The 12,220-nt window shown below is 37.5% G+C and overlaps 1 protein-coding gene across 1 annotated transcript in view; it reads right to left on the bottom strand.

The window, feature by feature from the left end:
• Positions 1-463: 463 nt before the first annotated feature.
• The window catches only part of SLC49A4 (solute carrier family 49 member 4), a 64,259-nt gene continuing 52,502 nt past the window's right edge, over positions 464-12,220 (bottom strand). Inside the window, exons 8-9 of the mRNA XM_062498327.1 lie at positions 5,097-5,279; positions 464-1,937 (exon numbers count right to left, since the gene is read on the bottom strand). Of these exons, the coding sequence (XP_062354311.1) occupies positions 1,822-1,937; positions 5,097-5,279 (299 nt within the window). The 3' untranslated portion in view covers positions 464-1,821. The remainder of the gene's footprint in view (positions 1,938-5,096; positions 5,280-12,220) is intronic.

Below are 12,220 nucleotides of genomic sequence, written 5' to 3'. Positions count from 1 at the left end.
AGATACACTCCTGAGTTAAGTCTTAGAGGTGTATTCTGTCTGCAAAAGAAGAGCAGGCAGGAGGAACAGATCCATATCTGAAAGGTAGTTCTGGGTTTGAGTGAGCTTACCATGTTGGTGTCGCCACAGGGGCAAAGAAGAGCCCCACAATGACTAGAGATGCACACAACTTCTAGAGATGCAGAGCTTCCTCCAACACGTGCACCCACCCCTTGCTATAGAACTGCCAGGCCAGGAAATCATTCACCCCTGAAATGAATCCCTGTCACAGACTGCGCACAACGCGCTCCCACTCATGGCAGTGACAGGCTTGGTTACAAACAAGGGCACATCACCTTCCCCAGACAGGATCACCTGGAGTAAACCTAGGGAAACACATACCCTTGCACAACTTATATATATATGTATCTCTTATATATATAAGTTTTATTTGTGTACACATTGATATAAATAAGCACGCCCCCATACACACAAACACACCCCCATAACACAAAGCACAGAACACACACACACACACACACATACAGAAATATTTCAAATGATGCTGAACTGAAATCTAAGAATATAGTTAAGAAATCATTAGCAGGTTTAAAAATTGAGTTAAAAAACTATTCAAAGTGTCTTTAATATTTATGTTCAAGTAAGGGCCAGAATGGCCACAGATTAGTACTGATAAAAAGAGCTGGCACTAATTTCCAATATTATGCCAGAACTCATGAGCTACTCCTCATTGTCAAACTCATTGTCATTTCGCAATCAATGCATCTCCTCAACTAGAAAGGGGTTTTTTTTAGGAAACAGTGATTTCTCAAGACTTGGGTTACAAGCAATATTGTTTAGGCACCCTCAGTCATAAACTAATCCTAAAAACCACACACACCTTAGAGTACCAGGAGAGAATGAGGAGGACTCAGACATCGACACCCACAGTATTCAGTGGCACAAACAATAAAAAAGGCAGTACTGGAGATGGAGGACTGAAAGGTGACACAGTGGTGGCTTTTAGAACAGCAACATTTACCTAGAGTGACACTCCAGTACACCACAGATGCTCCATATTCAGGACATATGGGACCATGGTGGCGTTTCAGAGATGACTAAGGGTGCAGGGTGGGATTTAGTGGCAGCTAAAGCTATTGTTTACTTGTGCTCCAGAGTGGCAACAAACACCTCTAATAACACTGCAAGGATTACTTGGGATATTTAGTATGGCTAAAAACCCTGGTACCAGTGTCTTGTATCAGAACCCACTTTATTAGAATGCAAATGTAGTGTACAAGCACCAAATCACTTTAGCTTAATGGTTTAATGGACATTCAATATATAAATGACTAGTGATTTTAAAGAGATCTCAAAGAAAGATTTTTGTTTTCTTTTCTGTTTTTTTTTTCTTTGTTAAGATTATTCCATATTTTTATTCTGATAGAAGACTCTGAAGATCACTGGTACCTTGGTGCGTATAACCGTAAGTCAGCACATAGGCACGCACGCGCACACACACACACACCCAACATACACCTCACTGCTACATCAAGAGCTTCTTCAACAGAGAGCCCTAGTCCTGGCACAGGCACCTGGACAGCAGAGAGATTCTCTCTGTGCATTCTGGTGTCACCATCACCACTCCAGTTCCACATTTATGGCAAACCAGGATGGTCTTGAACATAAGAACAACCCATCCCTCACCCTCTCTAAATAAAGCCATGATTAAGTCTTGAAATTTCTTTGTTTTTCTGCTGTTCAGCTGTGCAAATCCAGGCAGAGGTGCAGACTGCAAAGCCGACTTCCAGTCTCTTCCAAGCCCTCACCAGTCCAGCATGATCACACGGAGACGACGACGTCGAGATAGAGTCTGTCGTAGGACTCGCGGAAGCACAGGATGAGGAGCAGGCTGAGCAGACATGACCCTGGCAGGCACCAGTTGAACCAGGAAAACTCTGTAAAGCAGAACAGAGACACAGCCTCAGTTATCAAACATGTTCTGTGTTTAGAGCGACCAAAACTTGGACTGATGGCAGGTTTGAAGGGAATTGCTGTGTTCTGACAAAATCCTGACAGCTCGATCTAACCGTTGATCGATCAATCGATCGATGGTTAACATGGTCTGTGAGCCTTCTCCATGGACACCTTAAATTATATATATTTATAACCAATGCCTCCAGCTAATGAAAATCCTCCTTATTCAACCTGCCAATGAAGAGAACAGGGGAAAAAATAAAATCTATCATTGCTAATGGAGAATAAACCACTTCCAAAGACTCTGCTCATTAGTCCCTTGATTTCTATGGATTGAGAACTAAAATTAAAAGCACAGGAAGAAACTGGGTTTGATTTTGAATCAAACCTGCTACATTGTATAAGGAGGGAAAACCAATTCCTCAGAAGAAACTTGTGCATAATACGATCAATTCAATTTAAAAGCCATCACAAAAACAGGTCCTCAGAAGCCTCTTTTCAGCTGATCTGAAAGAGCTAATGTACTGCTCTTAAAAGCCTGTGTTCTGTACTCAATAAATCCTATCATCTGATATTTGACTAATAATTAGCAGTTTGATTCACTTTTTTTTTCAAACAAGTACAACACAATTTTCTTTTTTAATGTGTCAATTTACTAAAGAAACATTAATTTCACTGGATATTGTTTTACTTATTTTAAAATTCTATTATTATTATTAATTATCTTGTTGTTATTAATTTAATTTCACAGAATCTAAAGTATCCCTCCAGGTCTGAGTTAATCAAAATCAAGGCTTTTATCACTACTACTTTCTTAAATCTGTAATTTATATTGCTGAAAGAAAAAGCATGATTTATTTTAAACAATGTGAAGGACAACAGTCAGAAAGCCTGAAAAACCAGCCTTCCAAAGCCAGTAACTTTCAACAACACCCTCCCTGATCCACCAAAATCCCTTATGGATTTGTTTAGGCAGTAATATTATTAAAACCATAGTAAAAATCTTCTAGGCTTGGAAAAGACTGTTATGTGATAACAGAAGTCAACAGGCAAATTTTTTGCTATTATTTTCCTTGTAACATTCCTCCTTAATTGGACTAAACAGACTTTAACTCATTTATCCTAAAAGATTAAATTTGACTCGGGAATCCTTCATGTCTTTTTTGATCTGGAATTTGTGACAGCACTGGCAATGCAGGGAATGCATCAATTGTGTGAAGCCAAAGGTCATTTTCCTTTTGTTTTCCCTTTGAAGTCCCTGCAGAAAAGGCAAAGGAAACCTCATCCAGAGGCTGCAGCTTTGGGGCACAGCAAGAGCAGCGAGGCTGATCTTTAGGAAGGTTTACATCCCCACTCTGCTGGCTGAACCAAAATATTCAGTGCACTGGAAAGCTTACAGAGTTTGGGTCCTTCACAGCATTTGCACTATCAGTACAAGAAGAAAAAGAGAAATTGGAATGAAAACTACAGAAAGATTATTTGGCCTAAAAGGAAAGACCAAGGGAACAAAATGAATTTGACTGAGTTCTGATTTATCTATAAGCTTCTTAAATGTCATTAGAGGATGTATTTGAATCAAATGAAAGCAAATTATTAAGATCATTATCTACCTCCTAACGGATTTTTTTAATCAGAGGAGCCAATAGCACCCCTGGCACTGATCCCCCCCCCCCAGTGACCACACACTCTCTCCTACTTTCTATCAAAGAATGGGTTTTCCTAAGCACAAATTACTTTATTTTCTTCCCTTCTGAAGAAATAGGGAAAATATTTTAAGTGTATGGGTATACCAATTTCAGGTTTATCCTAACCTGCATTTAACTGGTATCTCATAGACAAAGAAATATGAGAGATAAAAAATGGTCCCAAATACCCTATTTATGGGGGAATGAGACCACTTTATTGTAATTCTTTCATCAGAAGAGAGACACCATATCCCTATCCTCATTTATTATGTAATGCCAAACTCTGAAGAAATTTTAAGAATATTCTGTGTCATCCAGCTCAGGTACAGATGTCGGAAACAACAGTATATGTGAACAGAGTTCACACCAATTAATATCAAAAGTACATTTTAAAATGTAAAGACTAGCTCTCACACCACCCAAGGTTAGCCCACATGACATTCAGATTTCACAATGATACAGCTCCACACCAGTATTAAAAAAATTAAATTATTTGTCCCCGTCTGTGTTCACAAACCACAATTTGGAACATGGTTGTCATCCTGCCTGCAATTACCTGGCAGAAAGACAAACCATGCTGAAAAATTGCCCCAGGTTGAAACCTTGATAATTTCTAGCAGAATTCAATCTGATATTTGTCACTCTCCTTTTAGTTATAAAATACAACATCTTAAGAAGCAATAATACATAAAAGCTCACATTTTCTAATGGTTTATAAATATTACACCATGAAGCAAATGTTTACCATAATGACAAAATACAAAGAAAAAATCTGCGTCTTTGAAAAGCATTAATAAAGACCACTTCCCTTTGAAAGCTAGCTGGGTTCTTTTTTTACACTTAGAGTAATAATATGTATTATAGTCTGCTAAACAGCAATTTGTAAGTTATGATTAGGAGTTAAGAGGAAGCAAATAATACTTGAGAGACAAGAAAGTCGGAATAAATTGACAAAAACATGAAGTGAAATCCTGTTGAGCTGGATTAGGCCACGGGATTACCCAGAGGAATGCCTGTTCTGTCTTTGAGCAGTGGTCAGATCTCTGACCCACTGAACAGAGCTGGCTTTAAATGGGGCATTTCTGCTCTGCCCCTCCTGGGCAATAGAGCTCTACCCAGGAGCATGAGGTGAGCTTTACTGTGGTTCTGAACACCCACAGTACAAACATTATTAATGGTCACGTTACCCAGGCCTTTATGAAATATGATGACAATGTGTACCTTGGTGTTTTCTGGCTCCAGCAAATTCAAGCAGAATTTTCTTGCATCTAAGAAATTTCATTTTTATAAGCATGCATATAGAAAAGAATAATTAAAATTCTCCTTCCTTGCTGCCCTTGCTTGGATTCAAACATTTGCTTATTAACAGAAATTGTATGTGCAAATCCTTCCTTTTACTGACAGAGGTATGTCTTTAAGGAGAATTGAATTTTTCATGTAGCTTATATTTCTTACCTGTATGGTAAAATGTGAGGAAAAACAAAAGCACTCCCATGAACACATTGCTCAAAAAGGTGACAACTCCACAGCTTATTCCTTCTGGAACAGGGTAGACTGTCTCCACAAAGAGCTCAAAGAATATTGGTACACTGCTGTTGAGGAATATACCCAGCAAAATGCAGGATGTGTACAGTGTAGCTGTGACAGAAACAAAAACAGTTATTAATTTCATGCTGGTGTTTTCCCCCCCTATTCAGAGCTGCCAAGAATACTAATATCTGAATAACCAAAAAATGCATAATCTTATTTTTATCCTCTGTGTATCAAAAAGAACATCACACCCCACTAGCTTTAGGAAGAATGCATGCATTGATTTGTGGAAAAAAAAATCAGAAATACTGATTGATTTATTTATCTATTAATTTAAACAGAATCCATGAAGATACACTCAGTGATTTGGACTTCACTTGTAAGTAAAACAAACAAAATTATGAATGCAAAGCATCACCTACAGTTTGATTCACCTCTGAAACAAACAGAAAATATTGTCCTACACACAATTAGGACAGGGAGCAATTAATGCACCAAATTGGAAATGGACATGGATTAACCTTTTGACTTAGCTCTAAAGGTCAAAACTAATTTTGATTCCATTTTATAAATAAATACTAATGATCTACCAGCTATCAAGATATTAGTATTCAGCACAGCCTGAGCTGCAACATGTTGAATCCCTTCTGGCTTCAAAAGGAAATGAAGGGCACCCAGCTCCTGACAGGAATGGGACAGATTTGATAATGCAGATTATTTGCTGCTGTACAACAAATTGTTTTTCTTGGACAAACCAAGAGAAAATTGTGACATTTCCCCGGTAGCCTCAGCTATTTTGTTCTACAATTTCTGCCAAATACTTCACAGTACTTAATAGAGAAGCTTAATATACCTATATTATAATTTAGTAAATGTAATATAGCTATTTCTGGACCAAAAAAAATCAACTCCACAAAACGTAACAAAAATTTAGTCTATATTTAGAAATTTAAGTTAGTTTTTTCTTAGACAGTGAAGATTTCCTTACTTGCAACCTCAATAAACTGAGGTTAGTGACCAAGTAAAAAGAAGAAGGAAATTATCAGAAGGCTTTAAATAACCAGAAAACTCTGGAATAATTTCTGAGGTTCCCACCAAAATACTAAGAAAACCTAAAGAAAAAAATTTCAGGTACAAAAGTGTTATGAAGTCACAGGTAAATTGTTTATAGCATCTTTTCACTGCAGTAAAAAGATTATATCATACAAAATCCTCATAATTTTTTCTCATATAAATATATATGTATACATATTTCAGTTTAATTTGCAGTCTTTTGTCTTAGAAAGGAGAGAACAGAAACAGCTCTGCTTCATCTTTTGTTAAGCACTGCTTAAGCTTTCAACTGAGAAACTGTTAAGCAGGAAGCATTCATCTTAACAAAAAATTAAAAATCAGCTTTTTAAAATATAAAAAAATCATGGAAAAGAAATAAAGGCACTAAGAAGCAGAAAGGGCTATCTATCACGTCCTCCATTTCATGTGGTTTGCTTCCAAGGCATTAGGACATTTCTTTCTCAACAGAGGATTTGTCTGGACAGGAAAAAGGAGGGAGACCTGGCTCTGCTTTTTTGAATATACCACAGAACTCTGAGCTGTTAAGAAAAGCAAACAAATACACACAAAACCAAACAATACCAATCCCCTCAAAAAAACAAACAAACCCCCCCCCCAAAAAAAAAAAAACAAACCAAACCAAAACAAAAAACATGGTAGCTTTTCCTAGTTGTCAATTCTCCTGTCATAAACTGCAGAATAAATCAAAGAAATTGATGCAAGATATGTCCAGGAGTTGCCAGAGAGGAAAGAAAAAAACCCACACAGTATTAGGATGTTCTTCCTAATGCGCTCCCCCAGCTAACACTGAGGACCTGATTCCCTAGTTAGAAGATCCATAGATTTTTGCTGCAAGTCCTCACCAGTATTTAAAGTTTCATGAGCCACTCTTTGAACTCCCATTTACCTCAAACACTGCTGCATATTGCTCTAACTCTCTCTAACTGTGGTTGTGGGTGCTAGAATATCACACTCAGTGGTTTGAAATTTTTGTATTGTCTCGAGAGACCAACACATAAATGAAATAGAAGAATCTCTTAAGAGAAATGAACATTTGTCCCTTATTACTCAGCTGAAGATGTCTTTAAGTTAGACTTGTAACTTCTATAGAACATTTTCAGAACCTCCCCCAAAGAAGTGAAGGTGGCATCCAGCTGTAATTCTGTATCAGAAACTCAAACAGTGGAAATAGTTGAGAAGCTGCTGAAAGCCACAACAGCACCATTGAAAGTGGAGCAGTGAAGAGTGTCAGAAGCAACACCTCTGCAAGAAGGCTAAAACATCTTGGGAAATCATGCCTCCAAACAGAGACAATGTCTAGACATATGATTTCCAGAAACTTAAAGAGTCACTGAGATGAAGGCAAAAATTAGCAGCCATTTAAAGACTTCAGATTTTGTTTAATACAGTCAGTGCCAAGGTTTCCATAAATAAGCAGAAGCCTTAAAACTAGGTTTGCTAGTTTAAAATATGCCAGTTGAATGACATCATTGCTCACCACTCATTAAAAGGTATTAAGATGACCAGACCACAAGTGAACAAGGGCAGTAACTCTGTACCTCACAGTTCCTTGTAATGACACTCACACAAACACACTCACTGGCACACACCTCACACTTCCACACTGAGAGGAGCAAAGCAGCTTTAGCATCACCCATTGGCTCCCCCAAAGTACTGCCTGCCTTGCATGTGCACACCAAGAACTGCCAGTTGAATACCAGTGACAGCACCTCAGTTGAGATCACAGGTAGTACTGATGAAACAAGGTCTGTGTGTAGAGGTACAGGTACACACATCTTTGGAATTAATAAGCAGAAATGCCACAGCAAAAGGACAGACAGAATATAGCATCCAGTAGATACCAATTTAAGTTCTAACATCTAATGGAAATGATAGCTTTCAACTGGGAAACCACAAAAAGAAGCTCTAAAAATGAGAGAGATGTGCACATCTGAAAGCCTTCTTTGGTATATATGGTAGTGATGGGAAACTGCTTTTTATTTCGTGCATCTGTACATCACCCAGGGTTATCCTGAGTGCTATACAAATAAGCTTATTCCAGTAACTTGGCAACCGAGCCACAAATCCAGCAGGTCAACTAGACAGGAACTCAAAGATAAGATATGCAGTTTTAGAAAAATAAGTCACAGAAACAAGTAAAATCAGAGTTCAGAAGTGTTTTTTTGTTTTTTATTTCTCACACTAAATAGTGTATCTTATATTCAAACTCGTGGGTGACAGGATAGTAGGGAAGATACCACCTATTAACAGGGACCATTTGCTTTCCATCACAGAGACCTTGTGCTGAACGAACGCAAACAATTACCATTATTTTATACTGCAGAAGAACAGCTGCTGAAGTTACAGCAAATGTTCTTTCAATTAAGACAATCTTAATGACAGTCATTGGAAATGACTATAAGGATTTGAAAGCACTGACAGAAACAAAAAAAAAAAAAGAGAGATGATTCACCAAGAAGCTAACATGTCCTAAAGAATAACAACCGACTTGGATAGGCATACACTGGAGAAGTGTGTTGTGCTACTACTATTAAAAAGATTCACTTTTTCTTAGGAAAATGAATTAATTAATTGCCTGTGAAGTGATGTGCAAAGTTGTGTATCCAAGACAATGGCAGTTACAGACACCAACAATGGAACTGGGCTAAGTTACTTAAAACATGTCATTAATTGAAATAGTTTAAAATATGTTTGTGCACATTAAGCAGCTATTTCTCAGGTTGACCACTCCAAAAAGAGCAGCAAAGGCAAAAAACCCATCCAAAAGCACAGCTGTTTCAGAGAACTGGCCAGGATCTGCTGCAGAAGGAGGCTCAAGCCATGTTTCATCATGTCATGTTCATGCTTGAGGTATGAGGTAACCCTTGCTATTCCCTCAGCACACATTCTGCTGGCCAGAAAGGAAGTGAGGACTAAAACATGCCTTGATAATAGCACTAGAGATGTTACCAGTTAGATGACTTGGGACTGATGGTGATACACTGGCTTAGCAGAAAGAGGAGAAAAAGTGGCAAGAAGGAAGGTTCCTGACTGGCTTATCTCCTACAGGCCCTTCAGCTACTGCATGGAAAATACATGCCCATCCCCCCAAAAAACACCTCCTCTTCTCCCAGCTACAAGCTGAGAAAAGCTTTTTACTAATTGAAAAAAAGAAGCGGGGGGAGGGAAGTTAGGAATTCAAACACGGAAGTGATTTCAATGACAGCCTTCACTTGGTGTCCTCAGATGAGCTTGCAATGCAGCAGAAGGAGACTCAACTATCTCTGACATACAATCTCCCAGAATTTTCCAGGACGTTCTGCAACATGTTTAGCAATTTACTCTTAAATCATACCATCACTAAATGTATAACTACAGAACCTGATCCAAACCCAAATGAAATTGATGGAAGGACCTCAAGTGATGTGACTAGTTCTTATCAATCATTGGCACATGTATCTTGGCTGACTTTTAACAAAGAATATGAAATATTACCATTTAAAAAAATGTTTTTCAGATAAAATTGCACAGGAAATCCTGCCTCAAGTGCAAGCAAGTGGTATAGTATCACCTTCCAAAGTCCTCTGCCAGAATCTCTTGAACGCTGTACATTTTGTAGCAGTTCTCTTCTGAGACACTGTCGGCCAAAACTCACACAAATTTTATATAGATAAACAGGAGAGTAAATACAATGGAATATATTCTCTTGGGAACAGCACACACTTTAAAGCAAAACATATGGAGATCTAGGGCACTTTGTTATTGCCCATTATAACTGTATCCCAAGCATCAAAGTGAAAGGATAATGCCTCCTGTGAATGAAGGCTGTGTTGACTTTAGTGCTTCAGTATCCCCATGACCAATTCAAACAATTCAAGTTAGTTCCAGCCAAAATCTAAAATCCATTAAAGTAGAATGAAACCTCCATATAATCTAACTCTTGCTACTGGCCGTGGTAAGAAAAGTCATGGAAGAAGTAACCCTTAATTTTTCTATGAGAAATGTGACTCCCTTAAGGTAAGACAGTAAATTTTACCGTAATTCACTTATGGGAATGAAAAAACACAATAGAAGAAAGATGTCTCTGTAGTGCACATTCATAACATCAATATGTTTCATTGCCTGGATTTCCATTCCAGCATGCACTGAGCAAATTGCTATCTCATGATATAGTTTTGAAAGTAACCAAAAATCTGATCAAATTTGATTTGGTCTACATTCTTCTCATGAGAAAAGCAAGTGGAACTTGCTTTGAAAGCAGAGCATTCAGTTTGGAGAACTAAGAAGTGAAAAAATTACCAAGTAATCCTCAAGAAATGAAAGAGGAGAGGGCTGGAAATGACACAGTATTTGAGGTTTGTTATTGATGAATATTTAAAGTGTGCAGATTCACAGATACTCAACCCTGAAATGCTCTTCCCAAATTTCAAGCACTATATACTATTGAACACTGTTTTAAACAGAAAACAACCCCCTAAATTAGTTCTTCTTTAGGCACTTTTCTATCTGTGAAGTTAAAGAAGCTCTCAGCAAAACAAAGGTCATTATTCCCATCTTATGAGTAGGAAAAGCACAGCAGGAGTCAGGATAATGATTTGCCCACACCCCTAAGCAGGTTCATGTTTTCGGGCCACTGTTTTATCTTCCAGGTCCCCCTGCCTTACACACTTACCAAGCACATCTTGTTTACAGTAAAGAAATTAAACTAATAATAAACCAATCACTACTATATTATTCACACCTCTCTTTTTCCGTGCTTTGCAGATCAGGACAGAGAGACACATGTGTTTATAATGTTCAATCTGTTGAACCCGAAAATAAAAGTGTGGGCTGCCTAACCTAAATATAGTCATCAACTTATGGAGTTGCCTCTGTATTCAGTGTCTAGTGCCATGCAGTACTAGAAAAGATTTTGTAAAGCAAAATTCTGCTGAATGTACTCATAAATATTAGAATATTTTTGATATGCTACACTGAAAACATTCAATCTGAGCTGCGAGCAACTAGTGTTGCATATTAATTTTTGGAAAATGCTAGTATTTGTATCCAGAGATCCTACCAGCAATACAAAGTGGCAAGATACTGAAACTGGCAACACAATGCCTTACACAATTATTTTGGGTCAAAGTACCCCATTGTACATAAATTCACATAATGAAGTTCAGTACAAAGCAAACTAACAATGAACTTGGCAAAGAGAAACAGATCAGCAGCTGCACTGGGAATTCAATGGAGAAAACTATTTTAATGCTCAGTGTGTACATAAAATTGTCTTTGAAACTGAAATGCAAATAATATACATGAAAATTAAAATTTCTTAGAATAAAATTGCTTAAAATGTAAACGAACTCCAGAATCAAGGTTTTTGGAGAGCTGTGATTAGCTGACGAGAGGTGTTTCAGACAGATGATATAGTAGTTGGCACTGTATCCTTACTGCCTTGCTTTTCTTTTTCCCCACACTGGCTGTTACAGTTCATATATAGAAGTCTGAATATACTTTTTATAAAGTCTTTTGGAGTTACATTAAGAAGTCAGCAAATGACACAAAACTCATCTTCCTCCATGGGAGGGGGAAAAATGGAGCATATTATGCAAATACAAAGCAGTGTAGGCATTACTCAACACAAACAATGCTAAACAGTATCATTTAAAACCACAAATGCAGCCATTGATTTTTAATATTGGCATTAAAGGTCTCCATTCTAAATAATTACATCTTGTAGGAAATATATTTAAATGATGTTGTGCCTATCTAAAAGGAATTAGGAGAATATTATACAAACAAGGTGAGGAAAATATATTTTGCTGTGACCATTTTTTCAAATACCTTCTCTCCCCCAGTATTTAAACCAGACATTATTAAAACTGCTACAAAGAACACTAATTAACAGAGGGCTTTGGTTTGCTTGCATTTAAAAAAAACATATTTAGAGATTTTTCTCCTTTTCTTTTAGGGTGAGTAATTGACCAAACTCTCTCATCTTTTTTATGCTT

This window comes from Cinclus cinclus, chromosome 9, assembly GCF_963662255.1.
Source record: "Cinclus cinclus chromosome 9, bCinCin1.1, whole genome shotgun sequence".
Lineage (NCBI taxonomy): Eukaryota > Metazoa > Chordata > Aves > Passeriformes > Cinclidae > Cinclus > Cinclus cinclus.
The sequence above is the reverse complement of the archived record's forward strand: the minus strand, read 5'-3'. Positions and strand labels throughout refer to the sequence as shown.